This window comes from Helicoverpa armigera, chromosome 2 (genome assembly GCF_030705265.1).
Source record: "Helicoverpa armigera isolate CAAS_96S chromosome 2, ASM3070526v1, whole genome shotgun sequence".
NCBI classification, from domain to species: domain Eukaryota; kingdom Metazoa; phylum Arthropoda; class Insecta; order Lepidoptera; family Noctuidae; genus Helicoverpa; species Helicoverpa armigera.
Window position 1 is genome coordinate 13,538,546 of NC_087121.1, and position 17,411 is coordinate 13,555,956.

The 17,411-nt window shown below is 38.3% G+C and overlaps 4 protein-coding genes across 4 annotated transcripts; 1 reads left to right on the plus strand and 3 right to left on the minus strand.

The window, feature by feature from the left end:
- The first annotated feature begins 132 nt into the window (after positions 1 to 132).
- Positions 133 to 1,543, plus strand: LOC135118450 (26S proteasome non-ATPase regulatory subunit 4-like). Its single transcript, XM_064040572.1, has one exon. The coding sequence runs from the start codon at positions 222 to 224 to the stop codon at positions 1,320 to 1,322; it is 1,101 nt and encodes a 366-aa protein (XP_063896642.1). The 5' UTR covers positions 133 to 221; the 3' UTR covers positions 1,323 to 1,543.
- Positions 811 to 5,181, minus strand: LOC135118452 (uncharacterized). The gene is made up of 9 exons (XM_064040578.1): positions 5,064 to 5,181; positions 4,687 to 4,752; positions 4,139 to 4,399; positions 3,781 to 3,876; positions 3,604 to 3,678; positions 3,458 to 3,517; positions 2,850 to 2,957; positions 1,592 to 1,705; positions 811 to 1,498 (listed from the first exon to the last, which is right to left on the minus strand). The coding sequence occupies exons 3-9, from the start codon at positions 4,161 to 4,163 to the stop codon at positions 1,455 to 1,457; spliced, it is 522 nt and encodes a 173-aa protein (XP_063896648.1). The 5' UTR covers positions 4,164 to 4,399; positions 4,687 to 4,752; positions 5,064 to 5,181; the 3' UTR covers positions 811 to 1,454.
- Positions 5,182 to 5,186: 5 nt separating this feature from the next.
- Positions 5,187 to 8,439, minus strand: LOC135118762 (uncharacterized). The gene is made up of 8 exons (XM_064041567.1): positions 8,421 to 8,439; positions 7,608 to 7,718; positions 7,151 to 7,276; positions 6,708 to 6,797; positions 6,344 to 6,427; positions 5,977 to 6,081; positions 5,472 to 5,588; positions 5,187 to 5,245 (listed from the first exon to the last, which is right to left on the minus strand). The coding sequence occupies exons 1-8, from the start codon at positions 8,437 to 8,439 to the stop codon at positions 5,187 to 5,189; spliced, it is 711 nt and encodes a 236-aa protein (XP_063897637.1).
- Positions 8,097 to 17,360, minus strand: LOC135118458 (ribonuclease Z, mitochondrial-like). Its single transcript, XM_064040592.1, is given in 16 exon segments — positions 8,097 to 9,139; positions 9,529 to 9,761; positions 10,280 to 10,466; positions 10,983 to 11,167; positions 11,561 to 11,703; positions 12,071 to 12,286; positions 12,618 to 12,781; positions 13,332 to 13,572; positions 13,936 to 14,071; positions 14,431 to 14,596; positions 14,960 to 15,045; positions 15,238 to 15,470; positions 15,669 to 15,790; positions 16,205 to 16,391; positions 16,885 to 17,182; positions 17,185 to 17,360. Coding segments are annotated over 16 exon segments (3,126 nt in total). The 5' UTR covers positions 17,198 to 17,360; the 3' UTR covers positions 8,097 to 8,623.
- Between the last annotated feature and the right edge of the window lie 51 nt (positions 17,361 to 17,411).

Consider the following 17,411-nt stretch of genomic DNA (forward strand, 5'->3'; position numbering starts at 1 on the left):
TCTTAATTTCATTAACAAATTATTCTTGAAACAATGTTTTTAATGTCTATTTGTCTTTTAGCAAACAAAATTATCATAACTTGAATTCATTATCTGTGGATCTAACCATCCATCTCTATCTTTCAAAATTTGCTAGTCTATGATTATACAGCAGATTTCATTCTTTGTGAGGTGTCCGCAATTTGTTTATTTCCTAAAAAGTCGCTGAATAATCAAGCAAAATGGTCTTAGAAAGTACTATGATTTGTGTGGACAACAGTGACTATATGAGAAACGGAGATTTCTTACCCACTCGGCTGCAGGCTCAGCAAGATGCCGTAAACTTGGTATGTCATTCTAAAACACGGTCAAATCCTGAAAATAATGTGGGTTTATTGACGCTAGCGAATGTGGAAGTGCTAGCTACACTAACTAGCGATGTCGGGCGTATAATGTCCAAGTTACACCGTGTTCAGCCCAACGGAAACATCAATCTTCTGACTGGCATCAGGATTGCTCACTTAGCGCTGAAACATCGCCAGGGAAAGAACCATAAGATGCGTATCGTGGTGTTCGTCGGCTCTCCAGTAGAGCTCGATGAGAAAGAATTAGTTAAACTAGCTAAGAGGCTGAAGAAAGAGAAGGTAAACTGCGACGTGGTCTCATTTGGCGAGGATGCCGACAACAACCCTCTTCTGACCACATTTGTTAACACTTTGAACGGTAAAGACAGCAATACTGGAGGCAGCCACCTAGTGTCTGTCCCCGCTGGTGGGTGCGTGGTACTCTCTGAAGCTTTGATTTCCAGCCCATTGATTGGTGGCGATGGAGCAGGCCCATCTGGCTCAGGCTTGTCACCATTTGAATTTGGTGTTGATCCAAATGAAGATCCTGAACTTGCACTTGCCCTACGTGTCTCTATGGAAGAGCAAAGACAACGCCAGGAGGAGGAGTCACGCCGCCAACAAACTACAACTGAAGGAGATGCAAGCAAGCCTGGGGAACCAGAAAACACTGGCATGGAGAGAGCTTTAGCCATGTCACTTGGTCATGAAGCTATGGAGTTATCTGAGGAAGAGCAGATTGCTCTTGCCATGCAAATGAGCATGCAACAAGAGGCTCCAGCAGCTGAAGAGAGCATGGATGTCTCGGAAGAGTATGCTGAAGTCATGAATGACCCAGCATTCCTTCAAAGTGTATTGGAAAATCTGCCAGGAGTTGATCCTCAAAGTGAAGCTATTCGCAATGCTATGTCGACCATCAAAAAAGACAAGGATGAGAAAGATGACAAGGATCAAAAAGATAAGGATAGCAAAGGATCAGGTGGTTCTAGCTCCAAGTAAACACAGCATGATTTTTCAATTTTTTTAATTGACATTATGCTCGTAAACTTTAACATTAGACTCCACACTGCAGTGTTACTACCACTTTAAATTTATAAAATACAGATTGTTTATAATATAAAAAAAAAGTGTTTATTTCCATGATATCCAGTTCAAACCTTCAATTTTGTCGTACTCTGAAAATTAATATTATCCAATTAGAATAAATATTTGTAATGAAAGTTTGAAGGTAATTAAATGCTTTCTAAAACATTGTCTTTGATACATACTTGAATCATTCCAAAATCGTTTACTTTGGAACTTTTTTTTTATTTCTAGCAGTTGCTGTCTTCTTAATTCGTCATCGAATTTGTTTACTGATGGTCTATCTATTTTTTCTTCACCTAAAATTAGACAGAATGTTAGTGGAGTAAGATAAATATGTGAAATTGCATAAGTAAGTGTTCTATTTTACCTTGTGTGAAATTGGACTGGATTCCTTTAGCTACAAACATCCATTAGACAAATCAATAATCAGTCACTCTTGCAAATGAATAGGAATGCAGACCAATCCCAGTTTTCACTAAAATAATAGAAACATATTATAAATGGAACTATTCAGGAAATCAGAATTAGGTAGTAGTATGGGCAATTCAAAAGTGTACTAACCCACATTTAACTTATGACCCTTTTTAATACTATTTAAAATCATTATCATCCAAGCAATGAGATATATTTTCTTGTTTCATAAGTGAAATCGGGGGCGCGGCTTACCTAGAAATGTACAAATGCAAGGTGTGTATTCGGCCATAAATGAAAAAAAAGAACATTAAAATGTGGGTTGGGACACTTTTGTGCAGACAGCCCCATTTATTTGGTAACACATTTTATAGAATTCTTATACCGGCGGTAGAACATGGTTTCATGTTAATATCCTGAGGCTTTTTGTTTAACAATAGATATGAGCTCTTTATATCTTCTAATTGAGGTCTGAAACTTCTATTGCTGTAGCCAGGTGCTGAAAAATCGTAAAATGAGTCAATCATTTTGAATTTAGTATAACTGCATGTGAAGTAAAATTATTTATTTTTTATTCTCATTGCTAGAAGAGTGATTGAATTAAATAAATGTCCTAAAATTGTATTTATTTAATTTACCTAGACAACAAAGGAACATTAAACAGTTAGTGGTGTTGGTAACCCAGATAAGTCGTTACAATTTTAAATTAACGGTACTCGCCTACCCTACACCTTGCAAATGTGTTAACGATCGCGTTATAATGTACTTTTAACCTGTTCTGATTTCTGAATACTACCATTTAACTACTGTTCTGCACTTTTCAAAAAGATTGGGACGACGTTAATTGATCACGACGCGTTCTCTCTCTATTGGCGTAAGTTATGGATACAGGTGATCTTTTGATCGCCGAATTTCCTGGACCCAATCACCAGTGTGGCCAAATACATGCGTCGTACCAATCTTCTTATTTGAAAAATCTTCTTTGTGAAAGGATAGCCAAATTACATCTATATGACAAAAATAACTCACGGGCTGGCCTGGTCAGCGGTGGAACCCCGTATGGTTCCCTAGGCAAGGATTTCATTTTGTCCACAGACGCGTTAACATCTTTGATCGATGTTGCTCTCCTCATTGGTTCTGAAAAAATATGTTTAACATGTCGTCAAGAAATCCATTTTAAGCTCGATTGCCCGGACTCGGGATCGGCCGGACTGCCGAATCTGAGGTCCCGGGTTCGATTCCCGGTTCGGTCGACATTTGTGTGATGAGCATGCTTGTTGATCGTGGTCTGGGTGTTACATAATATGTATTTATAAATATGTATATGTGTAGCTATATGTATGTAGGTTAACAGTTGTGTTAGCACCCATAACACAAGTTAATTAATAACCTACCATGGGGCTAACCAACCGTGTGTGAAAAGGTGTCTCGACATTATATTTATTTATATTTATTTATTTATTTATTTTTATCGCAGCATACTTCGCACACTAATTTATGCTATCTTCTATCAGATTTTTTCGATATGTGCAGTTTCGTATCTGAAGTAATACAGGTCCAGACACATTGCCATGTATATTTCCTTTTTTTGACAGAATTAGTGCCCTAATTTTAAACTATTAAAATACTACATTTACCACCATTTAGGAATCTTTTCGTAATTTTACTCGGCGATCTTGATGGTATTTTGCTCATTTCTGTAAAAATAATTTTATGGGGTTTAATATTATGGAGTACGAAATCTAGTATGGCAATACTGACAATTTTGTGTTGTTGGCAATACCTGGTGTCCAATGCTTGATAATTTTAGAGTCGTTGTACGGTGGCTTCATTTTACTAGCCGTAGCACTCATTAGGTCTGTGAAAAGGCAATTTATTAGGACAAAAAAATAGGTAATTGACGCTTTTCGGGACACTGCGGCGCTGCTCATTTGGCGATGGCAGAGATAAAAATAATTACCTTGGAAGTTACTTGATGTGCTGTTGAAAGACTTTTGTTTCCTAGCTGGACTTCTGCTATTAGATCGGTGAAGAGACGAGACGGAAGGTCGTAATGCTGGAAAGTTGAAAAATGTTGAGAAAATGTACCTAAGTTCTAAGTTGCACTTCGGAGAGATGACACGAGGCGACCACGCGCATCAATGCTTATTCATTAATTTATCACAGTATATAAATGTTTGGGCTAAGCTAACGTCTATCATGGAACGCACAATAGAAAATGCAATTTGTTGCCATCCCTTTGAATTTTATTAATTCTTAAGTTGGCAATACTTAATTTTCCGTTGCGTACAAAAAGTTAAACTGAATTTCAGACTCACATTTAGCGCCGATATTGCTCCGCATGATGGGTATTTTAGTATCCGGATATACATTGGGATTAGTATTCGATGCCCGTAACTTGTTCCCGGATACAGAGGCCTTCGTTGCTGTCCAAAACAAAACGGCAAATACTATTACAGTGGCAAGCAAACTCCCTCCGGTACCCCAGCGGGGGTACACGTATGCAGTGATGCGGGCCACGCGCCAAAATATTAAGTGTCCTAGCACGCTCGTGAGAACATCTAATTTATTAAGCGTTACTGAAATAGAACAGTCCAAATATCGCCTGTTAAACTGCTTACTTTTGCGTTTAATTAAATTAATGGAATCAAATGTTGTGCAGCTGTTGCATTGCAGCTGAGATAAAACACACGGTCCTCTGTGGCTAAACGATCGGGCAACAGTCGTTAAACAGTTGGGCAGCAATGGCGCTACAGTCTAGCAACAGTACAGCGCAATAGCTAAGGGTCATAAGTTGACCATTGAGGGTTCAGGGACCTACATGCAACAGCACACAGCATTAGATAGAACGGAAGCTGTTACTCACGTAATTTGTTTCTGATCAAATCGGTTCGTTGCGGAGCACTTCGAGTAGAAGACTCTCTGTTTTCCGCTTGAAAAAATATTCCATTAATCAACAGAAATACGCAGTAGCGTCACATTCTACTCGGTCTCTTGTCACAGATAGAGAAGATTACATATGTTAAGAACTTGTAATATAGTTAACAATGAATAATTCCTACATGTGTTCCTACACTAAGGTTAATTTTTCTGAATAAAGAAAATAAGTAAAAGCACTTAAAACCTTTATACTTGGCCTGGTTTTCTCGCGAAGGATATCCGTAGCATGTATGAGGGGCAGGTCCTCAAAACCTAGGCTTTAAAGACGATTATATATATAAACACTACTATATACTTATGTACCTTTCCATGCTCTAGTGGGGGATTTCGTGTGGTTTCCGATACTTGGCGTGCACCGGATATTCGGATCGGGGACACCGTCTAAAAAACATAAAGCAAACTCATGTCGAACAAACTGAATAATTATTAAACGCCAGCTGGTTCCTGTAGTTTAATTAGCGTTTCGTGGAAACTACTTTCTGTAACTGGATAATGTATAGTCCATGTCATTCGGGCATAGTGTAGCTTCTACCAACAGTAAAATATTTTTTTCAAATAGGTCAAAGAAGTTTCGGAGCCTTTACACACAAACAAAAAAATTTCTAATATAAATAAAGAAGTAAACATTTGATAAGAAATTGGTATTAGGGTAAATAAAACCTGAATTAAAGTAAATAAATATCCGTTGGAGCGTTAGAAGGAATGTCTTACCAGCACTGAGCTGCGGCCAAGGCAGATCTCTTCTGAGGGTTAATCTTTTGTTGACTGGCGTGACTAATGGCTTGCCATAACCCGAATTGCCATCGCATCTAGAGTAACCATTAGCACCTATGATCAAAAACGGAAAAGGAATCAGAATTTTGAGGACACCACAGTACCTAAGATTATCAAGCAGGCCCGTAGCAAATATTAGGGCAGAATCCTGCAGTCTTAAAAGACAGAAACTTTCCTTCTGAAAATCGCTAGATCTGCCCTGGGCCCATAACTATCGCTGCTTTTGCTATAAATGTGGATAATTGATAATGAAACCCATACATAAACCAATGGTGGAATAAATCTTTTGGTTAGGGCCGAAGTTCACAGACATGGTTTTTTTCTAATTTATCGGGTGTCCCTTTCAATTTTCGAATTCAACAGTTGTTTTAAAAATAACTGTCGTTTGTACGTTGTCCTTTAACTTGGCCCATAGGCTTGACAACAAAGGATAGGTACTCACGAATATTCTTCTTACTACCGATGCTCATGACATCGAGAAGCTCTTCAGGTGTCGACGAATACCCGGGACCCACTGTACTCAAGGTTTTCGATTTAGCCGCTATCACTAATTGAACATCGATTATTTTAATAACTTTGTTCGTTGAAAAAAGAGAAAACTTTGAAGATGTCATTTTTTACATTTAGAACATAAACACGCCTCCAACAGTCAACTACATCAATCGAAGTACATAAGTACAGTACATTCCTTACAAATTAATGTGATTAGATCATAATGGGGAGGTCAAATTTAAGGGGTGTAAAGTGTGGCTGTCATGGCAAATACAAAAAATTAATAAAGATCATAAATTAAAATAATTCGTACTTACAATCTATTATAGGACCAGAGGAAATGCTTGATGCTTTCACAGAAGGTATCGTGTCTCTACTGAAGTTTTCGCTCACTGAGCGGGCTGGCGACAACAAGAGAGAGTAGTAGGTAAGAGAGGTATTTTTGAGGTAACAACTTTAAACCAGCAGAAGTCAAGAGGACCTATTGATAAAAATCCCATAAAGAGACCATAAGGCTGTTGAAATCTAATATGATTTTCAATAAGTGGATCCCTTTTGAATTAACACATCAGGAATAAATAATGATGTAAGTAATAAAATTAAGGGTAGGTTGCACCATGTAATTACAACGATAACCACCCAAATCCCAGCAACGCAGTTAAAAAGAAATTGTGTATTTACGTGTTGAAGATAAATCCGCAGGTTTATTATCCTTATCGGCTGTTGCTTCTTGCCGGCCTTTTGAAGTCGGCCGCTCCTTGCTTTGTTGGCCTATGAACGTAAAATATTTCCAGTAGGTAAAGTTATAACAAATATTACAATTATTTATTGGTGACTACTATGAAAGTCTATGAAAGTCTGTGGTACTATGAAAGGTCTTAATTAGGTTGTGTTGTACGGCAGAACCGTGTCTCTAAAATCAGACTAGGTTAATCAGTCAGGTCAGTATTCAAAGAAATTGGTAAGAAACATCTTTTTTGGAATAGGGCGATTACAAATTTTTACATCTGTCATCACCTGCGTGTCCTTTTCATAGACCTATGTTGGGTTTGGCTTTCAGCCTAACTGGATGTACCTAGCTGAAAAATTCCTAACTTAGAGAATTGTATACATATGGAACATACGCGAAGCACTTTGTGGGGCACTCTTCCGTGAAGCAGGCGAGCCGGACGTGGAGGCCGAGTTGCTTCGACTCCGCGGCCGCCGCACCGTGCCTGTCACCGTCATGCCCTTGATCTCTTGACGAAGCCCTGGATAAATTCCACTTATGTGACAGCAGTAACTATATAGGTACTTATTTTTAAATAAAACTACTTTTACGGATTTTTTCGCGGTTTCGGATCCTTTGCAGCATCTATGGTCCTGGTCAGACTGATACTTACTTACTTATTTAAAGAAGCAATCTTCATTTATGGGTTTTTGATCATATTCGTGAAATTAATATTCTACACAAAAATGTTGCTTAGTACAAAAAGTACTAAGCAACATTTATTCAAAGAACTTCAGACAATATTTTTAAACCTACAATCGAACTACCTACTTTAAAAAAAATTGCGAAACTGTTGAGTGATCGCCACTTACGTGAGGCGTTGCTCTCCCTGTACCGCGCGTGTGGCTGCGGCGCGGCGGTGGCGGTGCGGCCGCCCGCCACGCGCCGCGTGCTGCTCACTTGCCGACTTTGCGGCGAAGTATCTAAAATATACGACTATCATATACAATCAATTTTCCATTAGGTACCTAAGAAGATGTGTGCTCAAAGGCTGCGGGATTGTTCGAAAGTGTCACCGCAACCCTGGTATTTTTGCCATCAATAAAAAAAGGGGGAAATTGGTTTTAACTCAGAAGTAAAAACTGATAGTCATGCAATAAGTCTGCTTTTTCCAAGACGCTAACGTTCTGACATGGCTACTTTGGAACTGAATAGTACATTATAAAAGAAAATATAGTTATACTTACATAATAAAAAGCCTCGTAGCTTGCATATTTCACGAACCCAAAACTAAATAGAAGTACATTACATAAATACATAAGATTCTACAGGATATGGGAATAGATATAATGAAACAAAGATTACATGAAATTATTTATTAATATAACAACATACATACCAACTAGATGTACTGTGTATACAAAACTAATGCATTCTATGCAAACTTATTACAATCTATGTTTTTCAATAACTTACTTTTAACACTCAATGACAAAAACTTTTTGGAGCAATTTTTTTACTTGTAAGGCAATTTATTTTCAACATTTGTGGTAATCGCATTTTGTTAAGACGATAAAGTTAAGCAAGTTTAAACCTTATTCCAAGAGTTTAAAGTCACAAATAAAATTATGTGTAATCTTAAAATGCAACAACTATTACTTCAATTTGAGGACGTGACCAATTACCATGATCTCCGAAATTCATTCCGAAAATCTTTTCAATATCATTTTAAACATAAGAATCAGTAAAATCTAGAACATTATTCCCCAATATTTTATATGCAAAGCTCCAAAAATATTATATTATTTACCTACAACTTTGGCAGGATTGGACACGCCATCAAATTAAAAGTTAATAGAATATACCTACCTAAGTCATTTCTGATAGTCTAGCTGACATTATTTTCAGATGAATTAGATTCTACATTATCGGGTTCCGTACCAGGATTGCTATCATTTTCTGATGTACAATCAGTGCTCAATTTACGCGACTGTACCGAAGAAACACTACTAATTTTATCTTTTCTAGTACCAATACCTGGCAAGCTACTTTCCGAATCGCTGTTATTTCTGTTGCCATGGTTACGGGAGCGTTTTGGCGCGTCATCGTCAACAATGTTCTCGTTGCCATGGTTACGGGTGCTTTTAAGCGGGTCATTGTCAACAATATCCGCGTTGCCATGGTTACGTGATCGTTTAGGTACGTCATCGTCGGAGGCGTCGCTATGGTTACGGGAGCGTTTAGGCGTGTGAGTACCGGGGGGCAGGCTGGGCGTTGAGGAGCGGCGGGAGCGGACTCGTTGCCGCTGCGAAGCCTTCAGCTCCATCTCCACGCAGTGCTCCGCGAACATCAGCTGTAGGGGGGCGTACATGTGCGGCAGCAGTTCTAGGTCGCTCATTGTTATCTGCGGACAAATGAAAAATATAATAAGAGCTCGGGGCTAAGTCAATACCGAGCGGATCATAAGGTGACCATCTTGTCGTAACGAGTTCTTCCGTGTTTCTGAAGGCACGATAAACTTCTATGTCCCGGTTGTCACCTTTGGCAGTCATTACTGGTAGTCAAATACCAGAAACTCTGACAACCAGTCTTACCAGGGGGTATCGGGTTGCCTACATAACTGGGTTGAGGAGGTCGGATTGACAGTCGCTAAATGTAAAACACTGGTACTCAGATGCATTCAGTAAGACTGGAAGGGACTGAAAAGGCTCGAGAGATGATGACATTTTTTTTCTATAGATTGTCAACTTTATCTCTAAAGCATACGGTTCAATGTTGCATGGGAATACAAACCTGCATATTATCAAAAGCGATGCCGACACTGTTATTATCGTTCAGTATATGCGCGTTCAAGCGCGGCAGCCTTGCGTATCTCTGGCTGAAGTGCGTCAGTACTGTGTAGCGGGCGTTCATCTGACGGCCGATGTCTATGGCCTGGGTGGTGGTGGAGTGCATCTTGATGCGAGCCTCGTCGGCTAATTCGTCCTCCATTGTGGCTTCGTGGATGAGGAGGGTTGAGTCTGTTCCTGGAATATAAAACAAAACCTTAGGGACAATAGTGTAAGTATAACGCCATGGTTATAGTAGTAAGTAGGGACAATAGTATATGTAATCTCATGAAGCGGGTGAGTCATCATACGTGGATGTATAAATTGCACTAAGTCATTCTATGCGTAAATTCAAGAGCGCTCAGTAGTGGCCTAGTCTCCGAGTCGTACAAAGACGGACAAGTACCATTTACACACACAAGGGTGGCTCCCTCGTTATAGTGACATAAAAAATAAAAATGACAAAAATGAACAAATTGATTTAAAAACATGGACTGGAAGCCGACCCCAACATAGTTGGGAAAAGGCTCGGAGGATGAGGATGACGATTTAAAAACATGGTTAGTTGACTCTTTTGAAGGGGCCTTTTAACCTTTCGGCTTTACTTGTACTTTTGTAACACCCTGCATATATTTTTAGGACTAGCAACCCATTGTCTGGTTATGACAATCCCAAGGCACGTTCCAACCTAAGAACACAGACGAAGTCACACTTACCGATCTTAACCAGCTCTTCACAAGGCAGCGTATCCCCTGAGTATGTAACCTTATATCGTTCATCCACATTGATAGCGACGCCGAACGCGTTGGGACAGTGGGCGACGAAACACGTCTTTATAGCTTCTACCCCCATTGATGAGAGGGCTGCTGCCGTTAAATCCAATTTCTCTGGATGCTCATGGTGCTGGTGGAAGAAAGGGATGATTGGTTAGTTTTAAGTTCATCACAAGTGTCACGATTTCGCGAATAGATCAAATGGTCAAAATTACTTATGTAATTTTGAACACAATACAATACATGGTGAGGAAAAAGAGAATGAATAAGAAGTAACAAGACTGGCATTAAATAAAAAAATAACAACGCAACCCGCGATATATTTTTTTTAAATTATTAGATACATACTATAAATCGTAAGCTCTGTGATACATAACTAGTACCTTTTTTTTTCAAAAATTCATCAAATGACCCCAGTGTCAGACTCTTACTGACTAAAAACCGTCGTGTACCGTCATAGGCCTTTTATGTACCAGGGCCGCGGTATCTCTTTCGAACAACCCGCAGCCCCGGATAATATACAAGCCTTAGACGCAAATTAAAGTCAAAATAAAAAATACAGTCTAAATTCTTTTTATGTAAAGATGGTGTAAAGCAAGCACCACTTTTTCCTTCCATTAACTGTAGTAACACATTAAAAACTCACCAAATTCTGATTAGGAATGAGAGTATAATCGCTCTTGAGCCTCTCAAACTGGTGATCATAGAGCGTGAGCCACGTGACGATCTGTCCCGGCGCCAGCAGGTACACCGGCGTGGGGGGCGAAGCACCCTCCCCTGGGGCCAGCTCCTGCATAGCTTGGCGACGGGCTTGGAGGACGCCGATTAGACCTAGGGAAAGAAAGACGTATATTAACTGTCCTTATTATGGTGTTGCATGAATATATACTATGGCCCTTTATGAGCATAATAAAATGAATTTCTATTAGTAAAAACAAAATGGTCTGCTGTGTTGATTAGGGAAATTCGCTGATCTCAAAATGACGAGAAAACCATAAAAAAATAACAGAGCAATTACTAATGCTTTTTTATTCTTTTAACCTGCTATATTTAACTACAGATTTTTAGTGGGCAATGTATATGTAATTTTTTTTTTACTTTTTTTTTATGTAGATACAACTATCCAAAATTTTTTCAGAGACAAAAATATTTCATCAGTTTTAAAATTAACACCGAAAATCCCATTAAACTTAAAAATAACACCATTTTGAATAGCCAACTTACCAATATGATGGTCAGCATGTAAATGTGAGATGTATATCGCCTTCAGTGTCCTGAGGAACGCGTTGACCTTCTTCGGTCCGTAGAAACGCACCAGCTGACCGAAAGTGCCTTCGCCGCAGTCCAACAACATTGAACGATTTTCACTAAAATGTACAAGTTTTGTTTATTTATGTAATACTTCCTATGTCCTGTATCTAATGTAGATTTGTGAACGCGGATCTATATTCCAGTTAAGCATATAATAACCACAATTATCCTCAAAAAATATTTCTATATACATTTAACATTATAAAAATAATTCTTATTAAATAATTGTAAATGCGAAAATGTCGGTCACGCTTTTACGCGAACACCACTGAACCAATATAGATGAAATTCAGAAAGTCTGGAGGCTGATGAAAGACATATGCTATTTTTTATCCAGATGCGGGAAAAAGTTCTTCCGGGATGCGAATGTAACCGCGGTAAACAGCTAGTATTTACATAAAAAAACACAAAAACAAAACTCACTCAATATGCAGTACAATGGCACTAGTATTCCTGGTCTTACTCGGTATGCAAGAGCCTGTGCCCAAGAATACGACCTTGGGGTACTCCTTAGTATCACATCTGGCGTAACGCATGCTGTCCACGAGTCGACGGAACTGCTCCAAGCTGCCCACGAAGCCGTCGACGTCCATGGTCTCCTGGATGTAGTCTTGTATGTGCAGTTTCGGTTCTGCTGTCCTGGGGGGTAAAATGGAGGATGGTTGTGTGAGTGAGGGAGTAGAAGGTTTACGTTAAAATTTAATTTAGTTTTTTTTTATGTAGTTGATTTTTTTTTTCTAATAGATGCATTTATAAAAGTTTTATTTCATTTTTACAAAGACAATATTCTTCAAGTTTTACATACATTTTGGATAATATAAATATTCAAACAATGCTACGACTTCGACTTGATAATCCAAGTAACTTTGGTGTCAACATAAAATTACATACATCTTTACAAAACGAGACAGCGAAAATGGCCGCCATAACCTGCTTAAAACTTAAAAAATAAAATAAACATACAACTAACCTGTCCAGCTGTTTCTTGGGCCTCAAGTGATACATAGTGAGGGTCCGTCCCGCCAACATTTCGACCTTAGACACGGCATCGCAGTCATCCATGGCAGGCTGATGACCATCCCCCTTAGCTGATCCCTCCAAGTTAATAATATTCTGGAACTGCGCGAGCGCTATCTACAAATGATTGCTTATGTCAACCCTTCACCGCATGCAAGCTAAGCTACGTGTAAGTTGCAGGACATAACAGTACTGAGTATTAGAAGCTTTTCAGACAGTATAATGAGTTGTTAGTAAGAATCAATGAGGTACAATAATGATAGATTAGTAAGAGGTCAGCGAAATGCTATTGGGATATGATATGAATGAAACATTTTTGGTTTCTTGAACTGGCTTGCGAAGTATCAATATGCAAATGGATACTTCAGAATCATAATCGTTATTGCTTAAAGATTTTTTTTTATTAATTTGTAGGAATATCTAGCATTTTTCGTTTTAAACATTACATTCCTAGTGTTTTCTCTTCACAACTTATTTTCTATAGTAGACTTTGCTAACAAAGTATACCGTTGTCTTTTCCTACTCGTAGGACCATACCCAAATATATGTTAACTTGAAAATAATGTTCCCATGAACAAAACACAACCACAAAATGAAAAAAACTCCATAGGTAATAAACAGAAGCAATAGCAATAGCCCAAAGCACACACACACACACACAACATACCTTATTCTTAAGCTCCTCCAATCCTTTCAATCGAACAGGACTATTCGTCTTCGGCACGGGCGGGTGCGAGTTCCACACCGCTGGTACGCTCACATCCCGGAGTAGGGGAAATATGTCAGGGTCGAGGAGATGAAGTTTGTGTTGTGTGCGGTGAACGGCTTCTGAGCCGAGGCAGGAGTTCTGAGAGTTGAGGACAAGGTGACGGGTGCAGGGACCGAAGAGAGCCATGAAGGCGCGGTACCTGGTTAACAAAGATATATGTAAAGTTCTATTATTTCAAAACAGTAATAAATCTAATTGACAAAATAACTTTAGCGCTGTGAAGTCAGCTATATGACAACCCGCGCATGCTCAGTAGTTTTGTTCATACCACCTTTGGAGTGGAAATGTTGTAAGGTGACAACTCTATATAGCGTATTATAGGTTGACCTTTTGGTTTAAAAGTATTTTTTGCTAAGATCAGATTTTATGTGATTAGACGAGAAGCCTCTTATTTATATTTTTATAGATAAAAGGTAAAATTAAACAAATCAGTTTTTTAGAGCACATAAATTATACCCAGCAATTTAGCACCAAGTAATTAAGTAGACCATGTTCAACTCACGCAGGATTATGGAAGACGTGAGGCGGTGTGAAGTGGACTATAAGCGTAGGAATGTTCTCAGGAGGATTAATGCCGTTGTCGAAGTGAGCTGAGAACTCCGCCTCCTTCAGGTACGCTAGCTCCGGCACGTCTATTACTGCACAATTAGTACAAAAATATTTCAATACATCAGAATCATAAGATTAAATACTGGAAATCATTTTTTAGTCACTAGTGACCAGTTAGCTGTTCCTCGCGGTTTCCCCAACGTCCCGGGAGACGGGAATACCTGATTCAGATTGTAAATCTATCTGTGTATAAAAATTCATATTAATCGGTTTTATACTTTTCGCGTGTTACATATAAACACAATAAATATTTCTGCCAAAAAATTTGGTTATTAGGATCTTGCAAGGTAAAAAAGACTGATGATCACAAATTAGACAGAAGAAAATTTACATACTTAATAAATAAGATAGTAAAACTACAAGTATGAAGATGTTGGTGTGATCTTACCAATAAACACGGGCCCAGATTCATCAGGAGTCTTCACATCCCTGGACAGCACGAGTGACCCATCAGGCAGCACCACATCCTGGCCATTCTTCAGTTGTCCCAGCATCGGACCGGGCTTCACACCTTTCTCCACACACTTCGCCAAGTCTAGGGTCCCTAGTCGTTTCTGTGGACAAGCTTATTCTTAAAGGATGTGTAAAAAGGACAGTAAAGGACTAGATTTCGTCAGCGGTTTTAATCCCGATCTGAGGGAACTACTTCCCAGTCTCGGGTGGAAAGTACTATGTTCATCGGCCAGTTTCAAGCTACCTGCTTACGTACCTCCCCACCAAAAAAAAGAAGATAATAAGATAATAAAAACGAGACGTCTTTCTTTTTAATAATGTAGATTAAAAGCTAGCTAATGACTTTATAGTGTGAAAATTTATGGAGCTTCCGAGATAAACGACAGTACGAAACACGAAACATGGCTCGTAAATGAATGTTTCATAGTACATATACCATATAGTTTAGAAGACAAACAGCTTACCTTTAATGTACAGATGTATGCAACAGAACAATGGGTTTTCTTCTGTAGTTCATGTAGAACCTTTTCAGTCTTTTTCTTCAATGGATCTGAAAATTATGAACATAAACATTGTAGGCAAGCCTGTGTTATTCTGATATATTACTGCCAAGTTTCATTAAAATACATCCATACATACAAACTTTCCATCACATTTCAAACATCAATTACCTACAATTGCATGCAAATAAATAAATCTATTCTATTTGCAAGTAAGTTTATGAGAGATTAAAAAAAAATACCTTTCTCTACAGCAGACTTTGGTTTATTTTTCTCTTTACTAGCCAGTTCTCTAAGCTGCCTGGCCTTGGCAGAGTGCGTACCAGGCTCTAGGTTCCGCATCTCAGGCCTGTAATAATCTGTGTCGTCATGAATGAACTCCTCGTACTCTTTGTCTATGTTGGGGTCTAATTTTGGCTTCTTTACTGCTTGTTGCTTGAATTCCTTCCCTGTTAATAGGTTGTCGTGTGGGCCCCTGAAATTATGAAGTTAAGATATGTTTATAGAGAGCGAATTATGGATGGATAAAATGATGCAATTCTAAGTATTAATTTAACTCACAAGAGAATTTTAATTGGAATTCTAAGATTATGTTCAGACAGAAAATTTGTATTTTTATAAGATCCTCAAAAATATTTATGTCTAGGTTTTAAGAAATGCTATTTATACTCACAATAACACATATTTAACATTCATAACATTGTCTTCAAAGTCTTCACTGGGGCTACACTTAGCCATAGTTACTTGCATGTCCTTCATTATGACAAACCGCCTTGTTGCAGCATACAACTCATCCTAAAACAAAAATAATTATTAGCTGTATTTTCTCAGTTCTGAATTTCCTACACAAGGTTCCAGTCCAGTTTATCTCTTTTGAGGGAGTTATGAATGTATCATACATAACTTACAAGAATTTATAAAAAACTAGCTGATTGCAAGGTTGAATTGAATATTATTATACAAATACTTAATTAAAAGATATATAATATTGTGTCCAGTTTTTACTACCAAATCAGTAACAGAAATACATCATCTATAAAAAGATCTACTGTTTGACTGTCACAGTACAAGATATATAGCCTGGTGACAGGGACAGATAGACAGCAAAGTATTAGTAATAGGATCACTTTTTACCCTCTGTACAAAAACAAAAAATTACATCATCTATCTATATGTATAATGCGTGTATGATTTTCTTAGACTACATACCAAGCCCTCAGGTCCATGCAATGTTATATTGGGTACCCCAACGTCCTGCAGTGTGAGTGACAGTCCCGGTAAGCCTCCGATATTCTGCCATGTCTTGGTTGTGATGAATATGTGGTCGAGTCTGGACAGTTTTACTTTGTGCTCGTGGGCTAACCTCTGTGTGCACTCACCGCAGTTGAAAAGATATCTGCAAGATTATTAATGCATAGGGAAAAATATTATATATCCATTGAGATTGGAAGCTGATCCTAACATAGTTGGGAAAAAGGCTCGGAGGATGATATATTAGTACCTTATGTGTTCATTATAAATGTTTATACAAATAATTATGTAGAGTTAGCTAGCTGCACTAAATTCACTTATTTAGAACAAGAATTAAAAGTTGAACATTCCAACGAAAAAAAAATTATAGTTGTGAAATAATGGAGAAGATGAAACAACTATCTATGTTGTGAAATTATTTACTCACTCTCTATTTCTTTTCGAAAGAAGAAAATTAATTGCAAGATTACTAAAATTTCATAATTACAGTAGTTCACTACCAAGTCTATTCCAACCTATAAAAGTATTGAGAAACATGTCAAAATAATAACAACATACTTGCAATATAATATTATGAGGCTAAGTCAACAAAGTACTCCATTAAAACAATCTCTTGAGTTCTCTACACAGCAACTTACCGTTTCTGATCTGTGAAGAGATACAGTGTGTTGGGTGCACCTCTAGCACCTGATCCCAGTACCTGGAGATATACTGTGCTAGGACCATACTTCTCACTCTTCCTCGATATCTGTTGCCTCTGACGTTGCGCCTCAGCGATTCGTCCTGAATTCGCTTTAGGCATGTCGGCTAGAAATTCCAATAGCTTCTTAGTACTATCAGACGAGTGAGAGCGTATGCTACATTTGCTAACTACACGGTAACTAAACAATACACTTATACCGTACATGTGTTTTGAGGTTATTGTTATTTGAAGAGAAAGTTTACGAGCATTCGTCCCAGATTTTAATTGGAATTACTATTTTTGGCATAATTCATATTATTTACTTATTGGTTTTCATGACAGATTTTCAGATTTGGAACATATTTGAGTTTTCCTCCGCGACATTCGGGCATTTTCCGAACTTTTCGCATTTGACAGTGACAGACATTCGCGGCTGACATTCGCGATAGCTTGACTGACAAGTCGAAAATGTAAAGTTATATC